The 11,948-nt window shown below is 39.4% G+C and overlaps 2 protein-coding genes across 3 annotated transcripts in view; one reads left to right on the top strand and one right to left on the bottom strand.

Moving 5' to 3' along the window:
* Nucleotides 1-2,023: 2,023 nt before the first annotated feature.
* LOC119653388 (putative deoxyribonuclease TATDN1) lies at nucleotides 2,024-7,580 on the bottom strand. Of its 2 annotated transcripts, XM_038057938.1 has the most exons (4): nucleotides 7,401-7,580; nucleotides 7,160-7,339; nucleotides 2,185-2,782; nucleotides 2,024-2,124 (listed from the first exon to the last, which is right to left on the bottom strand). In XM_038057938.1, the coding sequence occupies exons 1-4, from the start codon at nucleotides 7,444-7,446 to the stop codon at nucleotides 2,025-2,027; spliced, it is 924 nt and encodes a 307-aa protein (XP_037913866.1). In that variant the 5' UTR covers nucleotides 7,447-7,580; the 3' UTR covers nucleotide 2,024. The 2 variants fall into 2 exon arrangements, with proteins under 2 accessions (XP_037913866.1, XP_037913867.1); XM_038057939.1 differs by lacking the exon at nucleotides 7,160-7,339.
* A 53-nt stretch (nucleotides 7,581-7,633) lies between these two features.
* The window catches only part of LOC119653387 (dolichol kinase), a 13,997-nt gene continuing 9,682 nt past the window's right edge, over nucleotides 7,634-11,948 (top strand). Inside the window, exon 1 of the mRNA XM_038057936.1 lies at nucleotides 7,634-8,000. Coding sequence (XP_037913864.1) covers nucleotides 7,858-8,000 — 143 coding nt within the window. The 5' untranslated portion in view covers nucleotides 7,634-7,857. The remainder of the gene's footprint in view (nucleotides 8,001-11,948) is intronic.

The following is an 11,948-nucleotide window of genomic DNA, read 5'->3' as shown; positions in this document are numbered from 1 at the left end:
CTCATATCCGGATCTGATCAAAACGTGTCAAGCCACTAGTTCAACGTAACATCTTCGTCTCCATTACCGCAAGACGCCGTTCATTGTCTTTTATAGTTGGCCAACACATAGAGAACGACAGGACGGACGAATGGATTGTAGACGCTCGTTGATACGTCGATTACAAAGAATATCAGTTGTGAAACGCCACTTCATCCAGGTTACGTAAATGCGTGAGCAATTTCATAACGCAGTTCTCCATTGGCTGATAGCATTGACCCGGTATTTAAATCGCTCAGTTCTTGGGAGGTCACTGACAGTGATTGTGCCTGTTTCATGGGGATCGGTCGTCAAAAATTCAGATTCAATCTGTTCCATGATGCGATCCTTCCATTTTTGGACAAGTTGCTCAAGATCATTTTTACTATTAGATGCTAGGAAAACATCATCTGCATAAAGCAGTGTATAGGGCACTGGACGTTGGATGTCTCTTGTGTCGGTGTCCATAACAAGAACAAAGAGGAGTGGTGAGAAGGCGCTTGCTTGATTAACACCAACAGGGACACGAAGCGGTTTTGATACACCCGCCACACTTCGAACTTTATTTTTCGAATCGTGGTAGAGCAATTGAACCCAGCGCCCAAGTTTTTCTGGCACTAAGTGTTGTCGTAGAGCATACCAGATAAGTTCGTGTGGCACACGGTCAAACGATTTCTCTAGATCCAGATGCAATCTAAAGGCGACGATGCTTCTCACGGTGTTTCTCCATGAGTAATCGTGCAGCGTGTATTGCGTCAGTAGTTCCACAGTTCTTGATAAATCCGGCTTGATTCATGATTATTTCAACGATTTTGCAAATATGGCTATCAAGAATGCGTTCAAAAATTTTCATGGTATGGAATAGTAACCGAATCGGACGGCAATTTGGACATTCTTCTGGACTACCTTTCTTTTTCCATATTCTAACTGTGGTACTTTCTTGCCAGCCAGACGGTGTTCTACCTTCCTGAATAGTCCGATTAAAGAATTCACTGAGCCAGTGTTGGGTCCCAGCTCTTCGCTTTCCAGAACTCAGATGCGATGACTTCGTTTTATTGCTTTCTGGATTTCAGTTGCGCTGACAGGTGGAACTCCTCCAAATGTCTGCAATGATTGTGGGAGTGGAGGGTGAGCTAATTCTTCAGTTGAAATCTACTCGAAGTATTCTTGCCATCTATCCATCGCGGCTCGACGGTTGATAAGCAAAGTGCCGTTCTTGTCATTATCGCAACAGAAATGTTCAATATCCTGTGTGCGTTCGTTTCGGGTTTTGGCAATTCGATACAGATCTCTTTCGCCATCCCGAGTGTCCGGTTTATCGTAAAGATTTTTGTAATGGTCCGCTCGAGTGACAGCGATCGCTTTCTTAGCTTCCCGGATATTCTATGGAAGGGATGATGGGAGCAGCTACTGCCGACTATCTAGTCGTTTTTATACTTACTGTGGCACGCTCTATTCTTTGCGCTATAACCTTAGAAATATTAAATTCTGACGTAAGTTCTCAGTATGTTATATTCTTGAAACATGCAAATCGATTTTTTGCAATCCGTTTTGCAACTCAACACAGACAATATCTGATGTCAAATTGGCTCGTGTTAGTGTTACCTCCTTCTTTATGTATACTGCAACTCAAATCAGCCTGTGCAAATTGTGCTTAAACTGGCTTCAATCAATCATTCGCCAATGTAAATAAGTGCCGGTTATTGTACGTAATACCAGAGAGGCTCCATTTTCCATAAATTGTGAAATTGTTTGCAATTTCTTTTTGCTTTCCTGCAACAAAAATATAATTAATTTTAAATCTAAAATTTCGTACCCTATACGATCAGTTTGTCGTAATTTTGTGATTCTGACTGACACCAGACTGATGAAATACAGATCGTGTAAGGTCTGCGGCAAGTCGTATAGCTGACTATCACCTCAAAATCGAACGAAAAGGTGAACCGCCAGAAAGATATGTACATGCTGATATAGCATGTGAGTACAAAAAAAAACACACATATAATTTACTTTCTAAAAAATAGGTTTATTGTATTCTCATAAAATATGTCTGCTAATTTTTCCACTGGCTCATTATGAACGTTTGCAATAACTTCGATAACTTGCCTGCAAAGAATAATTGGATCAAAACAATCAAACTCTAAATCTAATGTTTTGATACCTTACCTTAAATGACATGGTTCGTTTCTACCATCGATTAGTTGATCTGCCGCCCATTTCTCCTTCTTTTTTATTGTCGGAAACCGGGTTTTCACCATCTTTGATCCAGCATGACTAGGTCGTATACCGCACCAAGGGCAATCGGTTTCAATCATGATTTTTTCTAGAGGAATTTCCTGCACAGTTTTCAAATTTTCTTCCGTTTTCAGAGAACAGCCGTTTAATCCAATGTAGAATCCAAAATCAATAATCTTCCGAGCCTCCTCGGAGGTTCCGTCAAAGCTGTGAACTACACCGCCTTTAACGATTTTGCTACGATTACGTGTAACAATTTCCATGAAATCTTCATGAGCGCTTCGACAATGCAAAAATAGTGGCAATTGAAATTGCTCAGCTAATTCTAATTGTTTTTCAAAATAAACTTTTTGCACTTCTTTCGGACAGAATTTCAGACGGTCGTAATCAAGACCGCATTCACCTATAGCAACAACCCGATTATGATTCGCTTCTATACTCTTGCACATGTTCGAATAATATAAATCTGGATCAGGTTCAAATTCCCCACAGCGGGTTGGATGGCAACCCATCGTCACATATAATCTACCTAATGAATGAAAATACAAGTTGGGATTTGCAAATATAATAGTTGGACTCAAAAATTAATATATTAAAAAAATTACGAAAAGATTAACATTATAGTGAAAGTACACCAAGTATCGATCGGAAAACAACAATAATGCCAATAGCGACTGCAATTTTCACTCCTTTTCCTAACTGCCTATGATAGGTAAAAACAATATCAAAGGAGAAATTCTTACCATACACACAGTAAGAGCACATAAATCAAAATTGAACGAGACAATTACAATATTGAGTCTCATCATTTCTAACTTTCCAATTAAAGTTGGAATATCTAAAATCCTAAAACGTTAATTTTCACTAGAAAATAAGAAATTCATTTCGAAATTCGCGGTATAAACTGGGCGGTGCAGAAAACAGCACTGAGTGTCTTAGTTGATTTTGGAAAAATAAACCCATATGACTATTAGTGGTATAAAAGAAGCTTTCGATCAGTATGCCAAAGGTGAAACTAGGCTTTCCAAAACAGAGGAGAAAGGCAACGTTACCCTTTAACTCAGCTCTAAAGACTAAGTCCTTTAAATCGATGCAAAGATGTCTAGAAACAAATTAACTTGCTCGAAACCACAAGAACTGAGAAAAAACGATGGAAGCCCTTCTAGAAGGCGATTTCTCAAGTGATGAAGTCCACTTGAATGAATCAATTTTATAAAAAAAGACACGTCTAGAAATTAGTGAGTAAAGTAAAATGGTGGGTGAACTTATTTGAATTCTAACATATAATCGTCTTGTAAAGACAGAACCTACTAAGTGTTACTATAGCAGGCATTTTACCCATGGAATACCATTTTGTAAAAATCTACATAAAGAACCAGTTTTGTAATTGACACCTGGAAAAGTTATCAAGTACATTTGAGTCAATCAGTCCGACCACTTTTCTTTTCGAAAAGTTTCTTGTGGAATATGCAACATGCAACAAAAGTCGCTTTTTGTTATCTAGTTTATACTAAATACGTCAGCGAATCAGTGATTTCATCAGTCCATTTTTAATGGCAGACTGATGAAATGCTGATCGTGTAAGATCATCCATAACTCGTTACATGCAGGAGGTGTTCACAGTTCTATCACCATCTTGCTGTACACGAACTAACTGGAACAGGGCATTATCCCCAAGAATACTGATGATATGAAAAATATCTTGAAAGTATTCTCGGAGTTTAATTAGCAAAATCTGTGTATATAGGATGGACAGTTTGCCATAAAGAGATGAAGATACGGTATGACAATAAAGGGGTTATATACAGTTGTAACTTCGCCATACTATTTATATAGCATGCTAGTCCCAAGCCCAGATAAGGGAGGACAGTTCGAGGCAACGTACTTTGTACTGTCTTCAGTAAAGCAAAAATAAAATACTGAGATCAGGGAAAAAAAAGTATAGTTGGAGGTAGTGACAGGCGGCAAGCTAACTAAGACAACGCATTAAATGTCGTTAAAAACAGAGATGATTGTGTTGAGATATCCAAAGTCATGGAGAAATCCTATGGTGTTCACCTCAGCCCGGCCCTGGTCTGAGAAATGGGCAAGGGTTCTTGAAGCATGGACGGCGTCAGGACGCAAATAAATTAGTTCGAGTCAAACAAATACGTGTCTGCACGCTAAATATGGGTACCCTTATTCGAAAGAGAGGAATTCGCAAGAAACCTTCGGAAAAAGCACACTAATATTTACGCTCTTCAAAAAACACGATGATGCGGAGCCAAAAGCTGCAACATAGAACGCCAACGCGGTAAAAATCGCTATAAAATTTTCTACTTTGGTAACCCACAGACTCGATATGATGTTGGCATTGCCATCTTAGAGCATTTCCGTAATGCCATGTAAGAAGTCGATTTGATAACCGGCTGATGAAATTCACTATTACATAAGTCGATCGCAGAGTACACTTCTTCACCGCATATGTACCACAAACAGGTCGAGTCATGAGAGTGGCCATCGTATAGTCGATTTTGCGGACACCCATGCCCTTGTAATAATGAATACATAGTTCATCAAACGATTGTCTCACCTTCCAACATTTTAGTGGGAACAGTAAAACGTAAATGGACCATATTCTCATAAGACGACATTTTACCACAGTCACTGATTGCAAAGTCATTCCCTATGAGAACATTTCGCCTCAACATCGGCTGTTGATTGTTGCCTTACGAATCAAGCTACCGAAAAAACCGAGTCAGAAACGCACTGTCGCCGCGCATTAAACGGTAGCGATTTCGAGAGAAGGGAGAAATGATCTCACTTATGCGATTACCAATCATTATGAATGTGGAAGAATCGTGGAACCAAGTTAAAGACACGATCCACAAAGCAGCCTATGCAAGCCTGGTAAGCGGTTCATCAACCTAAATACTTGGCTTTCGAATGACGATGTCCAAATCAAGATCTATTGAAGAAGAAGAAACGCTTCTACCATTAGTTTCTCGACGACAAAACGTTGGTCAATTGGAAAATTTAAAAAAATGCTAATCGGGAAATAAAAAAAGCGATCGTTATTACCCGAGCAATTCATTACAAAGATCTTTACGATAAATCGGACACTCGAGACGATCAGAAAGATCTGTATCAACTTGTCAAAAGCAGACATCAACGCAACAGGATATCGAATACTTCTGTTGCGTTAATGATAAGAACGGTACTTTGTTTACCGATCGGCGGAGGCATGGAGAGAGTATTTCGACCAGATGTCAACGAAAGAATTTGTTTAGCCTCCATTTCCACAAGCACTGCCGACATTTGGGCGAGAGAAAGCGTATGACCGTGTGCCACACGAACTCATCTGATATGCAGATCATGTTGTCCTAGCATTTCATAGCAAAGCTGACCTCGAGCAACTTGTTCAAAGATAGAATAATCGCCTCATGCAACGCCGCCTCAGATTGAATTTGAATAAAACTGGATTTTCGACCACGATCCTAATGAAACAGGCACTGTAACTGTCAATGGCAGTGGATGAAGTGGAGTTCCACAACTTGTGTTCTTTATGATCGACCTATAAACGAATATCTCAAAATTCACCGAAGTGTCGTCCTTCCTGCCGCCCTCTATGGTTCTGAATGTTGGCGGACTAAAAAAGACAATGAGCCTCGCGATAGTGGACACAAAGGTGTCACGTTCGACTAGTGGCGTAACACATCAGAAATGAGGATCTTCTGATAAATAGGGGGTTGCACCGATCGTGGAAAAATTGCGAGAGAGGCATCTTCGACGGTATGGTCATGTAATTCGCGTTAATTAGACTTCACTTGCCAAGATTGTTCTAATCATTGAAGCCGATGGCCGAAGGCCGGTCGAATCAACGGTGGCTTGATACGTTGAATGGTGATCTGAGAGTTTCGTGACTGCATTCAATTCAGGCCTTTGACAGAACAAAATGGCGCAACCAACTAAGACGAGCCGGCCCCGCTTCTGTACTGGACGAAGGCTAAAGAGGAAGAAGATAAAGTTGTAATGGTCGGACTAATAAATAAATAACAAACTTATCGATATTGATCAATGTACTGAAGCCATCGCTCCAACATGCCCACAAGACCGGAAATCATCTTTCCATCTTTGTTTCGGCAGGCTTAAGGCCTCATCCTGCTAACTTGTTAGTAAAACTTCCGCGCCTGGTGTGGTTGCTCTCTATATTTTTTGAGTTCACAGAGCTGTTGGTTCCCCCAAGCTTCCGTTTTCTGTCTTCGAAATCGCCTCTCCACACGATCCTGGATCTATCGAGTTCGTGATAGATCCTGAACTTTATAGCTGTTACGGAAGGCTTTGTTGTGTATGGCTTCAGTATTCACTCTCATTTGATTGTCAGAGGAGATTCCAGGTGGTGTTGTAATTCGAATCAGGATTACGATGCAAACGAGATATATAAGCTGACATTCATCAAAATTGAGAGGTGACGTTCTTCAATCAACACGTGGTCAATTTTCTGGAGAGGCTCACGTTTGTTTGAGGACCGCTTTCCGCGCAAACCAGGTACTCCCAATAAGCACCACGATTCAAGGAAAAGGAGCATTTGAGTACAATAAACACCGATCTTATTTCAGCAGTGAAAAAATAAAGTAGTAATCTTTAAATCTTTATCCTTGAGAATCTTGGGAACTAGATGGATCTTAAAGAGTAAGTGGCTTTCGTTATAGATTTCTTCGGTTTTGTTTGAACTTTCCCTTCGTCAGCCTTCATTTTTCATCACATGGCATGTGATTTACAATGATTAGTTTTCCTAATTGTCAATTTTGATAAATATACGGATAATTAATTCCTTGGCAAAAAATCTAGAAAATATATTCAAAGTATGCACCCAGCCATATTTTCGAGAATGAAAATGGCAAGAAAACCAAAGATTTCAACTTACTGTCAGTGCTTGCTAAATTTAGCGCCCCATCAAATTCATTTAGCGTTCCTACTGTAATTATAATTTTATCCAATCCATTCTGCCAAGCCCTATCCAAAACTCTATCCAAGTCCGCAGGATGCTTCTGACTACCGCCATAGAATCCTTGGAACATTGGGTCAGTCAAGTTAGCTCCAATATCTTGAAAATGTTCATATTCGTGAATACAGATTCCTCATATTAAATAAAGAGTAGAACTCACCAATGAACCTTAATCCCATTTTCAAGAATTTCTCCGCTATTTTCATAAAAAAATAAACGAGGCCCAACCCCGGCGTGGAAAAGCTTAGAAATGTTTAGCACGTCAATAACAGGTTAAAGTTGTCAATTTGACAGTTGTATGGACAAGAAAATTCGGTGAATTATACTTGTTGAAGCAACATGTTTCTTCATTTGACAGCCGGTCTCCCAGGTGCACCCTGACAAGCTAGTTGGAGTTGAATTGTTTTCGTTTCTCAGTGATGTGATACGGGTTATCGAGTGTTCGTAATCTTGTAAGGTTCAAATTTGTCAACCGAGGAACTAAATTCCGAAAAATTGGTTCTTTGTTTTATTAAACGCTGGACACATCGTTGTTATCGAGTCTCATTGAGAAGTGGTAGATAAGCCAGCAAAGCAATTACCCAAAAGACACTCCGTGCATAGGAAGTGACGATGAGATGAGACGTGCTGGAATCGATCAAAGTACAAAACGATCACGCATCAAGATGACTAGTTCACCAGATAAGGAAACTGAAGTGCAAACTTCAGACCAAGACCCAAAGTCGGTGAAGGGCTTAATAGACTCACAATATGAAACAAGGTATGCATGTATATTTCAAAGTGCATTCAGTGATAAGTATGCGAGGAATGAACGATAAGATGCAGATTGATTTGTTCATTGGTTGGTTATCATGCAATAGTTATCTCCAGTTTAGTAAATTGTTTTATTTTCATCATGTCCTTTGTATGAATAATGAGCCATGAATGATTCCGTGTATTCATGATAAGGCCATTGTTGATCAAAAAAATCAACTTATTATATTTAAAATTGTTGAAAATGTTTATGTTTTCCGAAGAAGTTATACGACCGCATTTATAGTACGGCTAAAATGATAAGAGACACAGCTATATAATAAAAAAATCAAAAGCTCAAATAATTGCACCCCGATGCCTTTTGCACAATAATTAGCGGATTTTTTTCAAGGTAACACGTCGAAAAGTTTAATAAAGTTATATTGCAGGTAGTTAAAAGACAAAAGACACCATATTTTTGCCGTGTGAGGATCGAATTTAAGCAATGAAACCCAATTGTTAGTGATATTTGCTCTTTCTTCTTAGTAAACAATATATTTCTCCGAGTTTGACCCCATTCGGAGAAAATAGTTTTTCTAATTCTTTTGGGTTTTGAAATAGTTTTGATTCAGCATAAATGATTCGGGGCCGGCTGCCCCCAACATATCGGACGCTATTTTTCCTGCTTTTGTACTATATAGCAGCCTAAATCATTGCCATTGCACCACCATGCTGTGACTTCAGTAAAGGGTATCCTGGTCTACTCTTCTGTAAGAGACGGTTCTCTGGAATTTATGGGGTTTGGTCTCTAATCTTATCCCGCCTGCCCGTTATTTGCTGTGCATTTAGTGTACAGTTCAATAGTAATCGAGGCGTTCCAGGCGAGGACTTCCAGTTCTTAGCTGCTATTTTTACCTTCTCTTGACATAATTTCCAGGACATCGAATAAAGGTAGATACCTCACGTCTGCTGTACAATACAATCCGAGCATTTCCGTTATGCGTTTTTCTGTGTCAAGTAATTTTTTTATAATATTCAATTTTTTGGCAGTCATTATCATAAATTCGCTATATAAAATTAGTTAAAGATCGCCTCCAAATATTGAATAAACTTTTCTTATTCTTTGAAAATGGAAATGGAATGGAATGTAATGTGGTGCGATTATCCCAGATGCACATACAGCTTTTACGGGTTATTATATTATTTTACGATTTATTGAAAAACAGAGGGTGTCTTATAATTTTTACTATCAATGCATGTTGGTGTGCATTACCTGGAAAAGTCCTTTAACTCTGCCTAGAATTTTACTAAACTTGTCCGTGATCTGTAGGTTTTGGGCGACCCGATCGATGACTGTTGAGGTAGGCTTTGGTACTGTTATTAGCAGAAATCGGCCTTTTCTGAAGTATTGTGTAAAACAATATCTTTTTAAAATCGGTTTTAAAGTCTGTCTGCTGCTACACGGCTTTTTTTGAAAATATCCCATGTGTTCACACGAAATTTGGTAGACGTAGAGTTTCAAAGTAGCCTATTCATACATACAAAAGGGATGTAACATTTTTTCTCTGAATGCGTCTGTGCGGGGTATAAAATGAAAGGCCTCAATTACCACTTTCACAACTAGATCTTAATTTTCAAGCTTAAACGGTGTCGGCATCGGTCGCAATATAGGGGAATAAGAGTTCAACAAATACGAATTCGAAGTGAGATCACCAACTGGAAACGACCGAGGTGGGGCAGCGTCTATAAGTCGCCTCTCCCCTTGACGGCGCAAGTCGTCTTTTTCCAAACGTGGCGCTATTTAAGCATCAGACAGCATGGGGACTAGCACACCTGGTATAATATACAATGCTGAATATATGTAAATTATTCTATGGAATAAATATTTGATATGTAGGAATGTGCGGGCGAATTTGCTGGATACATTCATTATATACTTTAGTTATACTAAACCCACTTGTACGGTGAAGGAGTACCCCCTGGGGGACAGCAAATCTTGGAGAAACGCTTGAAACGAGGCGCGCCTGGTCGAATATCTGAAGCTAACTAATAGAATGATGCTATTCACTTAAACGAAGTCGTATATTAATTATGCTGCATTCACGCTGTACACATACACATTTTCATCTTTTCTGGTTGAGTCATTTACAATCATTTAACTTTTTCGGTTCAATAAATATATATAGATAGAAGTATTTCAGTTGCGCTCACATTATTCATTCCAGTTCAGAGACATTGCTTCACGAATAATTCCGTGGATATACTGCTATCATTAACACACTAAGCTAACAGACTGCAGAATGCGGTCATAAAACCTGATCCTACACAAGCAATCTATCCACCCATTCATATATGTTATGGATATGTCACCCGAATAACACAGATTTCATAATTTGAGCAGAATGATGTTTAGTTTTTAGAACCCAGAACCCTATGAATAAATTCAAAAAAGAAAATAGATACTCAATATTCTCTCCCTTTGTGTAAATGTAGTTGCTATTATACTTGATGATATGACGTTCAATAAGGACATAATTGTACCTCATCATCAACGGCGCAACAACCGGTATCCGGTCTAGGCTTGCCTTAATAAGGAACTCCAGACATCCCGGTTTTGCGCCGAGGTCCACCAATTCGGTATCCCTAAAAGCTGTCTGGCGTCCTGGCCTACGCCATCGCTCCATCTTAGGCAAGGTCTGCCTCGCCTTCTTTTTCTACCATAGATATTGCCCTTATAGACTTTCGGGTGGGATCATCCTCATCCATACGGATTAAGTGACCCGCCCACCGTAACTTATTGAGCCGGATTTTGTCCACAACCGGACGGTCATGGTATCGCTCATAGATTTCGTCATTGTATAGACAACGGAATCGTCCCTCCTCATGTAGGGGGCCAAAAATTCTTCGAAGGATTCTTCTCTCAAACCCTAGTTTCCGAGGAATACATGAGGACTGGCAAGATCATAGTCTTGTACAGTAAGAGCTTTGACCCTATGGTGAGACGTTTCGAGCGGAAGTCTTTGTAAGCTGAAATAGACTCTGTTGGCTGGCAACAACCGTGCGCGCATTTCATCATCGTAGCTGTTATCGGTTGTGATTTTTGACACTAGATAGGAGAAATTGTCAACGGTCTCAAAGTTGTATTCTCCTATCCTTATTCTTCCTGTTTGACCAGTGCGGTTTGATGTTGTTGGTTGGCTGGTTTTCGGTGCTGACGTTGCCACCATGTATTTTGTCTTGCCTTCATTGATGTGCAGCCCAAGATCTCGCGCCGTCTGCTCGATCTGGATGAAGGCAGTTTGTATGTCTCGGGTGGTTCTTCCCATGATGTCGATATCGTCAGCATAGGCCAGTAGTTGGGTGGACTTAAAGAGGATCGTACTTCTTGCATTTACCTCAGCATCACGGATCACTTTCTCGAGGGCCAGGTTAAAGAGGACGATAATTGTACATCATTGATATTTTTTTGTATTATGTGACCCTTTATTTTCTGTCTAGTTTTATTAAAAATTCGAAAACTGGGCAGTATTTTTCGAGAAGTAAAGCTACCTGCAAAAAATTTAGATTTCTTTCAATGTAGATGATTTAATCAGCAACATTTTTTAATAACTGGTTCACACATATTTTTCTGGATATTAAGATCTCTAGAATAGATGCTCATCTATTTGCTTGAAGAAATTAGAAATGAATATCAGTAGTAGAAAAGTTTACCTACATAAGCCAATATGTATATCATTTTCACTTAAAACGCTGGAAAAATTTAGGAGTATACCTGGATTTATGTTTCCACTAGCAATGTATGTATTTCTTCTCATTTTTGACGCGGTTTTTGATGAAACTGGTTATGCTCTGAAACGATTATTTAATGGATGAAGTAGGACTCGACTCGAGGGAATGTCTACCGCCGCGGTCGTTAATTTCCAGGGGAAAAGCTATTGCACCCAAAGACATATGCAATCTAAGTGTGTTGGAAAAT

This window comes from Hermetia illucens, chromosome 4, assembly GCF_905115235.1.
Source record: "Hermetia illucens chromosome 4, iHerIll2.2.curated.20191125, whole genome shotgun sequence".
Classification (NCBI taxonomy): domain Eukaryota; kingdom Metazoa; phylum Arthropoda; class Insecta; order Diptera; family Stratiomyidae; genus Hermetia; species Hermetia illucens.
The sequence above is the reverse complement of the archived record's forward strand: the minus strand, read 5'-3'. Positions and strand labels throughout refer to the sequence as shown.